Raw genomic sequence first — 17,821 nt, 5'->3', positions numbered from 1 at the left:
AAAGGAGTCAAAAATGAACATATTTTCAATCAGTGTGCAAAAAGCAAAAAAAGAACGTGATTCCGCCCGGGCTCGAACCGGGGACCTTTTCGGTGGTGTCAACTAACTGTTAACGAAATGTCATAACCAACTAGACCACGGAACCGTACAACTTATTGTTGTGAACAGCGGTGGTGTGTGGCTCTATCAAGGACAAAATTGTCGAATCCTTCTTTGAGAGCTGACTGGTTAATGATTTGAGAGTTTTATTTATTTGACCGTGGAAAGGGGTTAACTGCAAGGTCAAGTGGTGTATTAAGTCGTGCGTTCAAGGTGCTTATAGAGAAGAGAAAGTGGGATGTGATGAACATACCCACCCTGGAAGAACAATCTGTCTCAGTTGGGGATTCAGCTGTAAAGAGAAAAGTAATGAAACATCAGATAAACATAACGTTTGGCTATGTCTGAAAGAGAAAAGACAACATGTGCCTTTTACGTTTCGATCGGCGCGACAGCCTGATATCGATGCCCTCATGTACGATGGACACCTATGCCATAAAGATCCTTTCATACAGTCCCACAAGAGATGTTATATCCAAAGAGATTTCATTGTTTAATCTTACGTTATGCTGTCCTATCCTCAAACCCTTATAATCTATGATGAATAGATACACGTAACCCCATCCTCGCTCAGATGCTGTAGTTTACAGTCTTCCCATTAAAAGAGCCAAACACAAAATGCCTATGCAGCCATGGTTGATATAAAGTACATACACGAAAAGAAAAGAAGCCAGAAAAGAAAAAAAAAACACCTTTAAGAAAAAGCCTTCATGAGTAGTAGCCGTCCGTTAAAGCATCATTTCCATCCTCATTTACCCTTGCTGAACAGCGCCGCAATCGTATCAGAAAACGTTGCCTGGCCTTCCGCTCGTCGCACTTCTCTCTCCTCTCTCTTCGCGTCCCAAATCTTCTTGACGTTTCGCGCAACGTCCGCCTTGGCTTGCAAGTCGGCTCTCAGAGCGGCCTCTTCTGCTGCTCTCTCGTCTTCGGGTAGCTGGTCCAGCTTCTCTTTCCACTGCTTCTGGAGCTCTTCAGAGGGCTTGACGGCGGTTGCGGGAGTGGCTGTTGTTCTGGGGATGGAGGGGTCGAAGGATGGGATGAGGGTGCCGGCTTCTTTGGCCTTTTCGACCTCGGCTTCGTGCTGGAGCATTCGTTGGAACAGCGCATCGGCGTGGAGCTGGATGTCTTCGTCGACTTCGGCGGGTCGCCCTGCTACTGAGCCATAGCCGAGTGCTCTTAAAAATCTCTGCAAATTGTTTGTCAGTATTAGTTCCTTTTTTGTGCGCTTGTATCGCGCTCTGCAGTGAAGGGCGCAAAGCCAAGATAAAACAAAGAAGAGGCTTTCATACAGATTGCATGGTGTAGCATCTCTCAAAACGCCGCACTTGATGCCTGCACATTTGCAACTGATCCTCCCAGCTGCCGTTCTTCATGCAGTTGATCCATTCCTCCTGTTGCGGCGCGCAGTTCTCGAGTCCCGCCCTGGCGATTGCGGCCTTGCGCTCCTTGTACCCCTCCAACACGGCCATCAGCTTATCGTGATCGGTCGACGTCTCTTCCTCGACCTCGGCCAGCGGCCTGTAGTTCTTCCACAGATGCGCATATCGTCCGTCTTGATATAAACTCGCAGAGGGGACTGTCGCCGCCTCGGCCCTTGACTCTACCGCCGCTGGTGCATCCTGGCGCCGCGTCGGCGTTGTCGTCTGGTTGGGAATATATTTCACCGGCGACTCTTTTTCGAGAAACTCGCGGAGCTTGGGATCGAGCTTGCCGAGCGGGTTGGGAGCATCGCCGCCAAAGATGGAAGGTAGCCAGCCCATGGTGAAAGGAGTGAGAGTTGGAGCCGCAGAAGGCGACCCAGGGGTATCAAGATCTCTTATTTGGGCCAAGGTGGCTCTGACGTCCCCAACAAGAATGGATTTACCGGGAGACACTTTTGACAAGGGTGCGAATATTACATAATGTGGAGAGGTGCACTGTACGTTTTTATGTACGCCGGCGCATGTGTCAACGTGCATTATTACGTTATGCCGTTTTTTGCCATTCGTCGCGACGTGTTGAGGGCCAAACTGCTGGAGCACCTGTTTAGAGTTAAAGAATTTAACATATGAGGATCTGGACCGCAACATGGAATAGAACAGGCGGGTTGATATAGCAGTTGGCAGCATATGCAGCATCACTTAATCAAAATAAGTAGTATTCTCGTAATACTACGGCCGTCTCGTAAAACTGCAGCAACGGTAGATTGTAAAACTTTTTGGTAAACAGTATTTAGACATTGGATTTTATTCATTCATCACCTTGGGGGGCCTCATCATCAAGATTATTTGCACCGCGCTCCTGAATTTGTGAATCAAATTAAGCGTCGTAAACAACCCTGAGACGTCGAGATCGTAGCCATGAATTCCTTTTTATTCACGATTGCGTCTACAATTCATTTTTGTAAAGCAACTTCCCATGCCGACCCTTCAGCGGAGAATTGACTTATATTCCCCCCTGATGTTTATCACGCCAAAAATGCCACTAAGAAAAACCCAATTTAGAACTTGGAGAACTTCTTGACTGCCTTGCCAGTTCGGGGCAGCACACGCAGAACGTTGAAGCGGATCTGCAGACAAAGCGGTTAGTATTGGTGGTTTCAGTTGTCGAGGAAGAGCTCATCGGGGAAAACGTACAGTCTTGCTGAGAGGTCTGCACTGGCCAACGGTAACCTGGTCACCCTCCTCAACACGGAAAGCGGGAGAGACGTGGGCGGCGAGGTTCTTGTGTCGCTTCTCGTAACGAGAGTACTTGGGGATGAAGTGGAGGTACTCTCTTCGGATAATGAGGGTTCGGTGCATCTTGGTGGAAACGACGGTGCCGGTCAGGATACGGCCACGGATGGAGACGGTGCCGGTGAAGGGGCACTTCTTGTCTATATTGCCCAAAGTCAGCAATTCCAGTTCGGCAGAGGTTGTGTCCCAGTTCGTATATTCCCATCTCGTTTTCGTCGCGTTGCTCGAATTCAGCGCTCCAAATCTTTTGCCATCGCTCTCTCGATGCTTCTCTCAATTTGCCAACCCTTTGGATCCACCCGGTTCTTTCAATCGTTTGCTTCGCACGTACCGATGTAGCTGCCCTCAATGGCAGTCTTGGGGGTACGGAAACCCAGACCAACATCCTTGTACCATCGTCGTCCTCCCTTGCCCGGTCTGGCGCTCTTGGTCTTGGTCTTGGAGTTCAAGAAGATGTGAGGCTGCTTCTGGAAAGCACGCTCCGACTGGACGGTCAACTCGGTCGCCCTGGCATAAATGTCAGTACAAAATAATGTTCGTCGAGGTATCGCGCAGCGCTGTCGTGCAAAACTGACATCTTGAATTATCCTTCTCCGGGGAGGTACCGTAACTAGAGGGCGTGTCGTAGAGGGTGGGAAGACAATGTCGATGGTTTTGCACAGAATGGAGGAGTAGGGCAACGGCGCACTTTTTTCGGGTCCATTTCCCACCTTAGGGCTTGCAAAATTTAGAGTGGCTGATTAGGCGAATCAAAATAGCGGATCTCGCCTTATCGGCACGTGATGGTTCTCTTTTGGCAGTCGTTGGCCAAATCGAAACCACCGGCACGTGACACGCAGTTGTGGAGCGCTAGGGGATTAGTGGCTGTTTCAAGTGTGGCTGGTGCTGGACCCTCAAATTGGCAGTGCCTTAGTGCCTATGCGGTACGTACCGTTACTCCCCCGCGAAAGTAAACAAACGCGGTCGGTCATCGGGTCGTTTTTATCGTCAAGTTGGAGCTCCTGGCCTCGGAGGTTTCGAGGCAGGACCAGCATCATCACCAACATGTCGGCGCCCGGCGAAGCCACTTTGCCGCCTACGCGCCGCGCCAGGAAGTCCATCGGTGTACACACAGAGCTGTCACGCAAAGAAAATAATATAATTGACGTTGGCGGCTCATTGGCGGCCAGTCGCAAGTCACGGAGCAAGAGTATAGGCCCGGGGGGGCTGGATGCGCTCAGGCAAGGAACTGGCAACAGGCGCGCGGTATGGATGCTTCTGATATGGAGTCTCAGAGCACAGCTAATTACTTTATACAGTCTCTCGCTGTGCCGACCAAACTGCCTCGCTCGATTCTGAAACCTTCAATCTCTCCTCTGCCAGAGATTCCGCCACTGAAGTCTAAAGCTTTGAGGAAATCAGTAGGCGCATCGGCACCTAGCGTACCGGAAGATGAATCAAGCGGATCGAAAGTAGCTTTGAAGACAGAGGAAGAACAACAAGCCGCGGCCAAGGAAAGAGAGGAAAGAGAGAGGCGAGACGCCCGTCGAAAATCGCTAGCCAATCGCAGAGTCTCCTTTGCTGCTGAAGCAACTTTGCACACTTTCCACGAGGTGGAATATATGCAAAATCGAAATGCAGCAGAATCAAGAAGGAAGTCAGGCTCGGGATTGGCTAATCGAAACACCGACGCCCCAATTTCAGCCGAAGACCAGAATGTCAAGGGGAGGAGAAGTTCCCTTGCCACACAGAATATCATCCAAAGCCAAGTTGACGCCCCAACGTCAATCATATACAGCTCAGATTCTGAACCTGCAGATGCGGTGGAAGAAGTTGCGACCGACGAGGAGGAAGAGGTTGAGGATGAAAACTCCAACAGTGATTCTGATGACGGCACAATGATGAGCCTTGAGACAGAAGATATTACTGGGACCACTGTGGCTTCTAGTCGATCTATAGAGGATATCGAGGATGAATCTACGCTGGACGAAGCTCTTCGCTTTGCTGCGCGACTCGCGGCGACTCAGCAGCTGGGCGAGGAATCTGACGATGGTGAGGAGATCATACCCTCATTCGGTTGGGTGAAAAAGACGAACCAGCAGCCCTCTGCCTCCGCCTCTGCTGGCGAAAGCAAAGCGGCCTCGAAATCTCCTTTGAACCGGCGCAGTATTGGAAGAGATGAGGACGGCACAGAGATGGACATGGACATGGACATGGACATGGACATAACTCAAGCAATCGGAAAAATTATCAAGCCATCTGCCGCGGAAGAGGCTGACAACGAACCGGAGCAAGACGTGTCAATGGATGTGACTCGGACCTTTGGCGGCGTCCTCTCCAATAAAGAGAATGATGCGCCTCTTGAATCCGGTGAGGTAGATGGTGGTGCTATGGAAGAGGCTACGATGGAACTCACCACTGCCGTGGGGGGCATCCGCTATCCCCAATTACGAGACATCGACACCGACGATGATGATGGAAACGAAGATATGTCGATGGAATTGACCAGTGTTATGGGTGGCCTACTAGCACGTCATCAAAAGGAGAATGGGGCTGCTCGTCGCCAAACGTTGAATCAAACGTCGAAACCAGATGCAGATGATGCCACAATGGACATGACTGTCGGGTTGGGAAACATTCTTTCAAATGCTCAAAACAGCGTGGTCAACAATAAAGCGGACGACGTCGAGGGCGATGATGACGCGACGACTGGAATGGATGTCACAATGGGCATGGACTTTACTACGGCCATTGGCGGAATTATTAAAAATACATCCAGAGCTTTCCGAAAGAGCTTATTTGGAACGAAAGCTAATGAACCAGAGAATTCTCAGCAGCCAATGCCGACAGCTGAATCACAGGTTCTTGATGAGCAAAACACCCCCGTTCAAAAATCGTCAACGAGATTATTCGAGTCTCCTGGTGCTGAATTGCAGGTTACTCGAGGAGCTAATCTGTTCCAGCATGCTACTCCACAAGCACGAAAAGAGCAGCCCTTGATCGATTTCGCAACAACTCCGGTGACTCCTAACCTGTCAAAGACGCCAAAATTATCCAAGATACCCATATTTTCAACGACTCCCAAGACTGCAACACCCAAATCCTCGAGGATGCCACGACAGGCTGCATCATCTGAAAAAGCACAGACGCCGACATCACAGAGTCGTGTTCTTCGATCATCAGCCAGAAGCTCTACATCGCAGAGAGCGAGCCGAACGCCATCGCCGGTTAAAACAACTCCTAGAGCCGCTACGAAATCAACCCCAAAGAGTGCTACAAAATCAACCCCCAAGAGTGCTGCGAAGTCAACTCCACAGAAGAGCTCTACTCCTCGGCGGCTTTCGGGCCTTGGTGCAGATCGAACTGGTCTAGGGTCACCTCAAGTAGCAGCTATTTTCGATCGTCGAGAGTCTCTGAGCGATTCAGCAAGCATATTTGTCCCTGGAAAACGCACCGTTGCCTTTGACGAGCCTAAGGTATCGGCCGCAGCGAATGATGAAAGTGATGAAGGAAGCCAGCCGAGACTTGGTCGGCCTGAACCGCAAACGGATAGAGATGCTACACTTAACCTTAGAGAGATGATTGATAGTATGAGCCCCAAGCGAAATCCCCTGAGAGGTCGGAAGAGTCTCCACATTGGCAGTGCCAGGGGCCTTTTGGGCAAACGACCCCTTGAGTCGGACGATGAAGAAGAAGCTGAGGAGAATGATGGTGTAAAGAGGTTGAAGGGGCGTGAGGGCAGCCCTGTGAAAAATGTGAGACTTCAACTTCCACCGTCAAAAGAAGAGACAACCGGAAGACTCAGGAGGTCAAGTCGACTCAGCTTTGACTTTGCCGGAAGGACATCACAGTCAGCTTTCTCATCCCCTGTAAAAGGGGGCAAGTTCCTGGGAGCAGCAAGAGAAAACCAGACGGTTCACGATGTCCAAATCCATCAGCTGCCTATGGAGACAGTGGAGGAAGGCCAGATGCACCTTCAAGATTTCCTAGACCTCACCTCAATTCGCTTCATGGAGCTTACAACGACGAAACGACGCCACACAATTGCTCCAAGAACTTCCCAAAGTGGCATTTTGCCGGATGGAGAAGATGATCGATCCCTTGAGCGGTGCGTTGTGGCTGGTGCTTGTACTGTACCGATGCTGGAATTATATCAGCACTCTTGCCGAGAGTTGAAGAAGTATATCTCCGAGGGTCGAAGAATAGTGAAAGAGATTGAAACCGAAACTTTTGAAGACAACCCCCCACTATTTCAGGAGTACATATCTGCAACCCCTGAGGTTAAGGCATTGATGGACAATCAATTCAAAAACGTTAGAACTCATTCCCGTCACCTCAGCAAGGCCATGTGGTACGAATGGAGGATGAAGCTTCAGGAGGGACTGAAGGAGGGCCTTGTCAGCATCTCAGGTGGCATGGATGACGATGTCAGAATCATAGAAGAGCAAGAGGCCCTTCTAAAGTCTGTGATGCCCAGCCTCGTGGGTCGGTATGAATCATTACAAGAAGAAAGCAACAATCTTGAGGAAGCTGCCAGAGAACTGGCCGACTGCGATCCTGCTGAGCTCCAAGCCACTCGAGAAGAGCTGGTCAGTTTGGACGATGATATTGCTCAGAAGAAGAAGCTTATTGCCAAGCTTCGGCAAGAGTTTGAAGCTTCAGAGGCTAATGTGGAAGAGTTGGTGGGTCGAAAAGCGCAGTGTCTTGTCGAAATACAGGAATCTGAGAAAATCAGAGAGGAGTGCCGTGGCTGGACCAGCACCGAGGTGAACAATCTTAAAGGTATGCGTGTTCTATGACTGTCAACCATGAACTTTACAGTAGCTAACATCAGTAATAGCTCGAGTAGGGGCTCTTGAAAAGGAGCACGGTTGGGCGGTGACAGGAATCTCGGGACCGACGCTCTCTATGACGTACAAACGAGAGATTGAACTCGTCGTCGATATCACAGCCTTCCAGCCACAGCAGCCGAGTTCACGTATAGACTTGTGGTACATTGCTGACAGTCGTGAGATAAATCCTCAACCAAAGACACCAGAAAAAGAATTCCTTCTACAATGTATACGCGATCACATTCGAACAATTTCCCAAAGCGGCACAAAGCTGTCGCACATCCTCAAAATAGTGCAAGCTGCATGGGACCACTCGAATTGGATTTCTCGAGAAGTTGGACGCATCAATGTAACGTTTCCAACAAAAGTCACCAAGACATCTGACTCTAGTATTGCTGTTACTAGTTCCCTCCTTCTAGCGCCTCTGGAAACGCGAGTCGAGGTGGTATTTCATCTCAGAGGGTCCAGTGGGCCGGAAGGGGTGGACGTGAACGTTTCGACAGACGCCAAAGTTGTGTATGGAGAACAATTCAATGTGGGCAAAGTGGGAGAGTTTTTGGCGACCAGGATAGGGAAAAGTGTCGGAGCTGAGGGTGAGCCGTGGAGCAATGTAGTGGTTGAACTATATAACAAGCTCATTGCTCGGGGGAAGAAGCAGTAGCAGCTCGACTTGACGTTGTAACGACTCATGATGGATTGGGTATATATGGTTGACTTGGTTGAATAGGCGTTGTTGGACATAAGATACCTTGAGCTGATGCTCTGTAATTGCATTATCATTGATAGATAAGTATGTTGTTTAATATTCTTGCTGGAACACTTCTTTCAATCCCTTCTCCCGCGCCAGACACGGGACTTGGATATATCAGGGAACTTGTACCTGCCTACTTGGAAGTACTGTGTATATACATTTGCTTTACTTTCTCGATCGATGCTACATGTAACAAGCCTAATACTTCCCAAGGTCCATAAACTTCTTAAAGTGCGGAGTCCACTGAAGCGGATAGCAATAATCACGGAGGCTACATTTCGGGCAAGGTGCTCTCCAGCTGGGACCGACCCCATGGGTAAATCTCGCGATAGCCGTGCTTTTGGCGACTAACACCAAGTTTTAGCGAGATTTACCCCCCCGCAGCCGGTTTGTACATGCAGCTCCAATGATCGACCCTCCACCAGCTCTCCTGTTTTTCCTTGCCACTTTTTGGAATTTTTCTTCTTCTTCTCTCTTCTTCTCATCAATCCAATAACCTGTCCAACTCAACGTTCCCTTCGCACTTACTTGCGCGCCTCGTTGCTGATTTTCAGATTTTTCTCCGCACATCGGCGCCCAGCCTTGCTAGTTGAGAGGAGTTACCCAATTTGGCAAACCGACGCGAACTCGGACAGGCCTTATTTAAGAGACTATCTGGTACTCGCCAATATCTTTCAACTTTCAGCAACACAGCATTTTTCTTTCTCCTCCTTTCAATCTTTACAAGTTTGGGCGTTTTCACTAGAGGGATAGATTAGGATTTTCTGTTTTTTTTTTTTTTTTTTTTTTTTTTTTCACCATGTCAGCATTCATTAGATGGTAAGTTTTGCCACCACCCTGCTCATTAGCGGCGATCTTGTTACTTTTTGTTGGTTCTGACCATTTGCAATTCAGGTACAATGGAAGGCTCGCAGCCCGTCCTCTGCTCACTCAGGGCGTGACGACTGCGGTGCTCTTTGCAACTGGTGATCTCACCGCTCAGCAGCTGGTCGAGAAGAAGGGCCTGAAGAACCACGATGTGGCTCGAACAGGCCGTATGGCGCTCTACGGTGGATGTAAGTTTTTCACTTTTATTTTGCTGCCTAAACCCACCATCACCACTTCTCTCTCCTTTTCGCCAGCCAGCACAGCACCCAATTTTCAGGTCCATTAAAATATGAAGAAGTTTTTTTTCTCTAATCAACCGATTGTAGGTGTTTTTGGGCCTGTTGCAACCACCTGGCTGGGTTTCCTCGCCCGTCGCGTCACCTTCAGAAATGCCCGTGTTGAGACGCTGGCGCGCGTGGCGGCTGACCAGACACTCTTCGCTCCCGTCATGATTGGAGTCTTCCTGGGTAGCATGGCCACGATGGAGGGCAAGAGCCCCAAGGAGCGCCTCGACACCACCTGGTGGCCGGCGCTCAAGGCCAACTGGATGCTGTGGCCGTTTGTCCAGTTCATCAACTTCACCTTCCTGCCGCTGCAGTACCGTCTGCTATTTGCCAATGTCATCTCCATTGGCTGGAACAGCTACCTCAGCTGGGTGAACAGCCAGGGCCAGAACAAGGGCCACGAGCTGGTCGCTGCCCCTGCCACCTAAGTTATAATCTTTGACGACAGGAATTTAGTTGCTCCTTTTTACGTCTTTTTGTCTTTTGAGGTTTATATGGGTACTTGTGCTAGAGAAAGGAAATGGGATATAAGATAGAAGGCTAGAGATAATTCGGAGTGCGAGCACCATGTGTGTTGCACCTCACGATAATCAATCATAATGCATGACGACGCAGTGCATTTACGCATTTCATCTAACACCTCTTATCGATGATGACGATGCTATTTTAATGAAGTGATAATCTTACCACTTAGTATCTACTTCCTGTATCGCTTCAAGGTACCTATCGAGTGCACTGACAGAATAGGCCACTACTGCCCCCCTGCAGTTTGCTGACGTCGTGGCGGTCTTGTGATCGGGTCCGATGATTGGATTTACGTCTTATTCAGGGGGGGGATTTGTATCAATGGATGCCGGTTTCAGGGGCGCAAAGTGCGATGTGACTCCCAATGCTCCGTCCTCTGTACTGAAACGTACCCATCATTAACTTTGGATCCTCACTTTGAACCCTCATTGCCATCTCTTCCATTTTTCCCAGCCAGATCTGATAACCGCAAAGATCAAGATCCCTGATAAGCCCAGGGCTTACTCATACAGTTGTTGCTCAGGCGTTGCCTCCTTAGGCCACAGAGGGCTTAGTGTTGGCTGACTCATCCCTAGTTTTGCCGCCTTGCAAATCGTTTTACCGAACCAGCGGCCAAATCCGGGCTTTGACGAGACATCATCAGATTCAGCCTCAGCGCTCGAATCAAGCCCCTTCCTTCCCCTTTTTCCTCATCCAGCATTATTCCAGCATCCCGAATCCGGCGACACAATGTTACCTTTGTCGTTGCGGCGTGCGGCAGCCTCTGCTCCTCAAGGAGCTCTCGCCGCGTCGGCCCCAAAGATCACAGCCTCGAGCTTCATTTTGAACCGCCCCCAGCGTCGATTCTCTTCGTCAAAACCCTCGAGATCCGATGAGCCCAACGGAATCGCAGCTCGTCAGTCCGTACCAGCGTCAACATCGTCTCGCGGAGAGGGCAAGGGCAGCAGGAAACGAAAGCCCAAGGAATCGGCTGATCGAGATGCAGCCTTCAAAAAGCTACCCAGTGTTCCCAGCACTCACCACATGTCTCAAGAAGGTAGGTGTCGAAAACGCCCAGTTTAGATACCTCTCTCTATACTAACTTGGATTTCCAGCCCTGAGCTTGTCCAGCTTCTTCTCGCTCCACCGTCCCATTTCCGTCACACAGACCATGCCCAGGAGTGTTACGGACGAGCACTTTGCAACCATCTTTGCGCCCCGAACAAAATCGAACAAGATACGGGACACTGTATCTACGCTCTCCGATACCATCGACCAGCTGGAAGGCCCCATGGCTCAGGTGACAATAGGAGGCCAAGACCAGGGAGCCAGCGACGGCATGCAGAGAGTCGACGTAAAGAACCCTGATGGCACTGAGTCGAGCATCTACCTGCAAGTCGACACCATGTCCGGAGAGTTCTTGCCTTTCCGCCCACCTCCGCTACCCGAAGCGCAACAAAACTCCGAAGTTGATGGATTTGCTGCTGAGGCTGAGGCTTTGGAAGATTCTCACCACCGGGTGTACAAGGCCATGTTCACCATTGAGGAGTCAACCGAGCCAGACGGCCAAATCAGGATCATCGCCCACAGCCCGCGAATTATCCAGGATGGCCAGCCTCGGAGTTTCTTGGAGCGCCTGGCTCTCCGCCAACTGCGATTTGATCAGACTCGTGGCAACCGTGACCTCTATGCTATTAGCGTCAAGCGGCAACGAAAGCTCAAGATGAAGAAGAAGAAATATAAGAAGCTGATGAAGAAGACAAGGAACCTGCGCCGTAAGCTGGATCGTACTTAAGGGGTTGTGTTTGGGTTTGTGGTATAGACTTTCATCATTTGAGGTTATTATTTTTTCCGTTTTATATTGCGTTGGGATTTGGTAGGTTCTTGGGTTGGTGTCTGGTCTGGCGGTTGATTATTTTTTTGGTCAGCCATAAGTTACGCATCGCGATCCCGAGACTTTTCCTCTTCCATAGACTCGAGATGATAACAGTTTGTCATATGCCATGGTGCATGACTGGGGGCACACGGCCGTTTCCCGTTAGATCGATGTATGTAAATTAGTATGAATAAGATGAACATGTAGCAACAGTGCTTGGTCGATGGAGATGTTTCCTTACTCTGCGTACTAATCTAAATGAGTGATTGGCTTGCAGGTTTGCTCTTATCTTGGCTTATCACCGTGGGAATTCTATAAGAAATAATGCAATCTATTTCCAAACTCATATACAAAACGTACATGCATATACATATCGGAAAGAGAAAACAGATGGATTAATTGCTATGAGGCACCGCAGGCCAGTCGAGTCTGCGAGGTTCTTGAAAGCCATATAGATCAGGCTATTTTACAGTGGCATGTCAAGCCTTTGTGAATCTAATACATATCTAAAGACTGTCAGTGGCTTCCATCAGCGCGTCAGAGAACAGTTTATTCATTAAGCAGCGTTAATAGATTATTTTCAAAAATCAAGCCTATGATTCATGATAACATCTTATCCCAAGTATACATTCTTGACCGGCGCAGCGCCTCGGTGAGAAGTTCGGCCAGGTCCCACACCCACGCAGCTAATCGCGCCCACCGCCCGGCAGAATTCAGCTCCACCGCCAAATTTTTGGAATTTTTTGGCCGGGACTGGAGTTTTTGTATGAGAGAGGTCCCGCAATAAACTGTCTGAAGCAAGCAATTCTTGCGCAATCCTTTACCACAGACCATTGGCTGTGACAAAGTATTTGCAAGATGCAGCGCAAGCAAGTGTAAGTTGCTGGCTAGTGATTAGCCGTCTATATATCTTTCATACTGTTGCGACATAGCTGACCAGCCTGATAGAGACGAGCGCATTGGCGCGCTCATTCGAAATGGGCTCCAAGAGAAGAAGCGAAGCTTTTTCGTTGTGGTCGGCGACCAAGCCAAGGATGTGATTGTCCGACTTCACTATATCATGTCCATGGTAGATATCAAGCAGAACAAATCCGTCTTGTGGGCATACAAGAAGAAGCTGCTGGGATTCACAAGGTAAATACACTGGCGTTAACAGACTGCTTGACTTAGCTGGTGTTCTAATAAATGAATGCATTTAGTCACCGGAAGAAGCGAGAAGACAAAATCAAGAAAGAGATCAGGCGCGGTATCCGAGAAGCCAACTCTGAGGACCCATTCGAGCTCTTCGTTTCCCTGCACAACATCCGCTACACCTACTACAAAGAGACGGACAAAATCTTGGGTAACACATATGGCATGTGCATTCTGCAAGATTTCGAGGCTATCACGCCAAATATTTTGGCCCGGACGATCGAAACGGTCGAAGGTGGTGGTTTGGTGATTATGCTGCTCAAGGGAATGAGTAGTTTGCGACAGCTTTACAACTTGTCTATGGATGCTCACTCAAAATACCGAACGGAGGCGCACGACGACGTTGTGGCAAGGTTCAACGAGCGCTTCTTGTTGTCTCTAGGAGGCTGCGACTCCTGCTTGGTTATCGACGACGAGCTCAATGTTCTGCCCATCTCAGGCGGCAAGAACGTGAGGGCTCTGCCGCCTCCGGAAGCAGACCAGGTCAAGACTCCGCAAATGATAGAGTTGGAATCTATAAAAGATGAGCACCACGAGCAGCAGCCAGTCGGATCCCTCATCAGCCTCGCGAAGACGGTTGATCAGGCAAAGGCTCTTTTGACCTTTACCGATGCGATCGCTGAAAAGACGCTGCGAAGCACAGTCACTTTGACAGCTGCTAGAGGTCGAGGAAAATCCGCTGCCATGGGAGTCGCCGTGGCTGCTGCCGTGGCCTACGGATACAGCAACATATTCATCACGTCTCCCTCTCCAGAGAACTTGAAAACACTGTTTGACTTCGTCTTCAAGGGTTTTGACGCTCTCGGCTATGCTGATCATGCGGACTATTCTATTATCCAAAGTACGAACCCGGATTTCAACAAGGCTATTGTTCGTGTAAACATCCACCGACAACACAGGCAGACAATTCAGTACATCCGCCCTCAGGATGCCCATGTGCTTGGGCAGGCCGAACTGGTTGTTATTGATGAAGCTGCTGCCATTCCGTTGCCTCTTGTTAAGAAGCTGATGGGACCTTACTTGGTCTTCATGGCGTCCACTATCAACGGATATGAGGGTACTGGCCGCTCGCTTTCGCTGAAACTCATCAAGCAGCTGCGAGAACAATCTCGACAGGCCGCGACAGACGACGACACTCAAGTTGCTGACCGATCCACTGGGCGTGTTTCAAAAACAGAGGAATTTCAGGCCAGCCGGAAATTACGTGAAATCACCCTCGCAGAGCCCATCAGATATACCCAGGGAGACTCAGTTGAGAAGTGGCTGAACAAGCTTCTCTGTCTCGACGCAACTCTGCCTAAATCAAAGGCGAATATCAACGGCTGCCCTGACCCGTCACAATGCGAGCTCCTCAACGTCAACCGCGATACCCTGTTTTCATTCCACCCCATTCCTGAGGCCTTCCTGCAACAGATGGTGGCGCTTTACGTCGCCAGTCATTATAAGAATTCTCCAGATGACCTCCAGCTTATGAGTGATGCGCCGGCGCACCAGCTGTTCGTCCTCACTGCTCCCACATCCGAAAGCACCGGCAGACTACCCGAACCTCTCTGTGTTATCCAGGTTGCCTTGGAAGGAAAGATTTCTCGACAAAGCGTGATCAACAGCTTGAGCCGAGGAGAGAGACCACATGGTGATTTGATTCCCTGGCTTGTTAGCCAGCAGTTCCAAGATGAGGAATTTGCCTCTCTCTCTGGAGCCAGAATTGTTCGCATTGCAACCAACCCAGAGTATATGTCCATGGGATACGGAAAGCGAGCAATGGAGCTTCTCGTTGACTACTATGAAGGCCGATTTGCCAACCTCTCGGAGGACGAGGACCAAGCAATGGACGACAAGCCTACTCGGGCGACTGATGCCGAGCTGGCTAAGGAATCCCTTTTGAAAGAAAAAATCAGCGTCAGAGATGATAAGCATATGGCTCCTCTCTTCTCCAAGCTGTGGGAGAAGAAGCCAGAGCGACTTGACTACGTTGGTGTCAGCTATGGCATGACCAAGGAGCTACATAAATTCTGGAAGCGCTCCTCTTTCTCACCCGTATACCTCCGGCAGACTGCTAATGATCTTACCGGCGAGCATACTTGCGTCATGCTCAGGCCTCTTGAAAACAGTGGCGATAAGACATGGCTGGGCGCATTCTCAAGAGACTTCCAGAAGAGATTCCTGTCCTTACTATCTTACCAGTTCCGAACCTTCTCTGCCATCACTGCGCTAAGCATTGATGAATCAGCGAATATCGGTGCACAGCTCGATAGCATACCCCTTTCTTCTCTCACAAAGGATGAGCTGGACAAGCTCATGTCGCCCTTTGATTTAAAGCGACTTGAATCTTATGCGAACAACATGCTTGATTATCACGTCATTTTGGATCTTATGCCTACTATTGCGAACCTGTATTTCACTGGCAAGCTTAAGAATGGCGTCAGCCTGTCGGGAGTACAGCGATCCATTCTTCTCGCCATCGGATTGCAGCGCAAGGATGTTGATGAGATTGCCCAGGAGCTCAACACCCCTTCTTCACAGCTTCTCGCCATGTTCATCAAGATTCTTCGCAAGTTCACTACGCATCTCGGAACACTGGTTACAGCAGCCGCTGATGCCGAACTCCCTAGGGCCGGAAACATTGGCGTCAGCCGAGAGGATGCCAGTGGCGCCCATGACGATGAGAATGTGGATGAGCGATTCGTCCCCCTTGATCTTGCGCTAGATGATGAACTAGAGGAGGGTGGTGACGAGGCCCTGAGGGCTCTCAGGCAGAAGCAGAAGGAGATGATTGATTCTCTGCCTTTGGACCAGTGAGTAGCACCTTGCTTTTTTTTCCCCCATACCTCATTTGATATCTCGTTACTAACGTGGTTTTTCAGATATGAAATTGAGGGCGATGCGCCGGCCTGGGAAGACGCAGAAAAACAAGTCAAGAGCGCCGCAAAGGACGGTAAATCCAACGTTGTAGTCAGCGTCAAGTCCGCCAAGCAGAAGAGAAAGGCGGCAGGGGCCACGACAGCAGCCGAAGTGTATGAACAGGAGTTTGGCGAAAACTCTCGGAAGAAGAGCAAGAAGGGGAAGAAGGGTAAATAAATAAAACAGAGAGAGAAGCATGTACTAACTACCTACATAAACGGGTTGTAAAAAGAGAACATCCTAGAGATTAGGTTGGGCGTGGCGTTTTTGGACTAGAACTGATGATATTTCAGACTCAAGATAATAAAATTTACTTTCATTAGACGATTGATGAAATTTCTTGATGATAGCATCTAGAAATACAGGTAGTCAGTGCCACATATGATTCAGGAAATTCAAGCAACTTGATATAGAGGCTGTGCTTCGACCCAAGTAAGCTATACCAAGTATAGCCACCAACGTTCCAAGAGTACATATCCAAAGCTCTTCGATACGCAATACTATTACCAACGAGTCCGTATCTAGAAATATCTTTCAAGAATGTGCCATAGAGTATCACATGGCAGGATCTCGGCCGAGGGTGTAGACAAAGTAAAACACTCACGATCTTGCCAGAAAGGGTATTCTGACAAGTAAAGATGTGGGGAAAGACCGGATGGATGACAGCCGCATGCATTTGCTCACCGTTAGGTACTGTATGTACTGCATACATGCCGGTTATTCTTGCAGCATGTCACTTATTGCTTTGTATATAGCTGGACGCCCTAACTAAGAGGTAGCTTAGCTGATATCACAAAATGGTCTATACGATGTACTATATGCATGCAGTCGACTGTAGGGGGCATTGACACGTAGGCGCGCTGTCTGACATACGTCCCCTCAATAGAACGATGGAAAGCGAGGGAAAGAAAAGCCAAGCTGTGCATTGGAGAAAACAGGATTTGATCTTGTGGACAAAGTAGCCGCATGCAGCAGAAACTGGGCACTGCAAAGTATTTCTTCATCGCAGCATCACCACATATGCAGTCTGGACATTTAGCGTCTCTCACCGGTTCTCGTTTAGGCACGAAGGCCTCAAGGCGAACCGTATACGACTAGTGGCATACAAGTTAGTAGGCAGCTTGCATGCACGCCTGTGCCATCTGTTCTTTGGACCGGTCTTTCGGGAGGATATTAAACTAGAGACGAAAAGCAATGGGAGGGAGTAGGAGTAGTAAAGATTATTGGGCTGGTGTTAGCTGAGGTCGCTACTGTGGATGGCTGAGACGGCATAATACATGGCATATGTAGCTAACGCCGCAATCACCATTTGGCCGTCGACTAATGTCTGCTGCTAGCTGAGCTGGCATGTCGGCGAAGTTAGATGCATTGGACTGGCGCCTGGAGCATGGAGTATGGGGTACAGGTACAATCGTAAGTTCTCCGCAGCCGTGAGGCGACATCCGATTCCTCGGTTCAAAACGTCGCTTGTGGGCTTCCGCAGAAATGGATATGTGTAGTACCTGGATACGTACCTAGAGTAATACTGCTTCTACTACTAATAGTAGTGCTACCTCCTATCAAGTGAAGAAACTGTCAGCATCCGAAGCCTGCATGCTGGAGCCGCATAGGGTAGCAGCAGTATTGGTCACTCGGCGCATGATGCGAGACGAAAAGAGACGAGCACGAGGACCGTTGCAGGTTAGGCATGAGTTGCATAAATAGCACTCGATCGAGCATAACTTGGGCGCAGTGCCTGACACAGCATTTGAAGTCCCGTTCCCCTCACTCTCACGAGGTTTTTTCTCAAAAAAGGAACAAGACCAATACCTAAGTATTCCAGT

At 49.4% G+C, this 17,821-nt stretch overlaps 6 protein-coding genes across 6 annotated transcripts; 4 read left to right on the top strand and 2 right to left on the bottom strand.

Moving 5' to 3' along the window:
* Positions 1–847: 847 nt before the first annotated feature.
* Positions 848–1,859, bottom strand: TGAM01_v200104 (hypothetical protein; the record flags this gene model as incomplete). Its single annotated transcript, XM_018804627.1, has 2 exons — positions 848–1,285; positions 1,389–1,859. 2 exons carry the CDS (start codon positions 1,857–1,859, stop codon positions 848–850), a joined length of 909 nt encoding a protein of 302 aa, XP_018662167.1.
* Positions 1,860–2,578: 719 nt separating this feature from the next.
* On the bottom strand, positions 2,579–3,784 carry TGAM01_v200103 (40S ribosomal protein S11; the record flags this gene model as incomplete). The annotated part of the gene is made up of 4 exons (XM_018804628.1): positions 2,579–2,647; positions 2,715–2,953; positions 3,145–3,320; positions 3,741–3,784. The coding sequence occupies 4 exons, from the start codon at positions 3,782–3,784 to the stop codon at positions 2,579–2,581; spliced, it is 528 nt and encodes a 175-aa protein (XP_018662168.1).
* Positions 3,785–3,857: 73 nt separating this feature from the next.
* Positions 3,858–8,285, top strand: TGAM01_v200102 (hypothetical protein; the record flags this gene model as incomplete). Its single annotated transcript, XM_024548481.1, has 3 exons — positions 3,858–4,058; positions 4,112–7,574; positions 7,633–8,285. 3 exons carry the CDS (start codon positions 3,858–3,860, stop codon positions 8,283–8,285), a joined length of 4,317 nt encoding a protein of 1,438 aa, XP_024406696.1.
* An 889-nt stretch (positions 8,286–9,174) lies between these two features.
* TGAM01_v200101 (protein SYM1) lies at positions 9,175–9,954 on the top strand (the record flags this gene model as incomplete). The annotated part of the gene is made up of 3 exons (XM_024548480.1): positions 9,175–9,194; positions 9,270–9,430; positions 9,569–9,954. 3 exons carry the CDS (start codon positions 9,175–9,177, stop codon positions 9,952–9,954), a joined length of 567 nt encoding a protein of 188 aa, XP_024406695.1.
* An 826-nt stretch (positions 9,955–10,780) lies between these two features.
* TGAM01_v200100 (hypothetical protein) lies at positions 10,781–11,825 on the top strand (the record flags this gene model as incomplete). Its single annotated transcript, XM_018804630.1, has 2 exons — positions 10,781–11,087; positions 11,146–11,825. 2 exons carry the CDS (start codon positions 10,781–10,783, stop codon positions 11,823–11,825), a joined length of 987 nt encoding a protein of 328 aa, XP_018662170.1.
* Positions 11,826–12,764: 939 nt separating this feature from the next.
* TGAM01_v200099 (tRNA(Met) cytidine acetyltransferase) lies at positions 12,765–16,175 on the top strand (the record flags this gene model as incomplete). Its single annotated transcript, XM_018804631.1, has 4 exons — positions 12,765–12,781; positions 12,855–13,040; positions 13,106–15,892; positions 15,962–16,175. 4 exons carry the CDS (start codon positions 12,765–12,767, stop codon positions 16,173–16,175), a joined length of 3,204 nt encoding a protein of 1,067 aa, XP_018662171.1.
* Positions 16,176–17,821: the final 1,646 nt, after the last annotated feature.

The sequence above is a fragment of the Trichoderma gamsii genome (assembly GCF_001481775.2).
Source record: "Trichoderma gamsii strain T6085 chromosome Unknown Scaffold_1.2, whole genome shotgun sequence".
NCBI classification, from domain to species: Eukaryota; Fungi; Ascomycota; class Sordariomycetes; order Hypocreales; family Hypocreaceae; genus Trichoderma; species Trichoderma gamsii.
The sequence above is the reverse complement of the archived record's forward strand: the minus strand, read 5'-3'. Positions and strand labels throughout refer to the sequence as shown.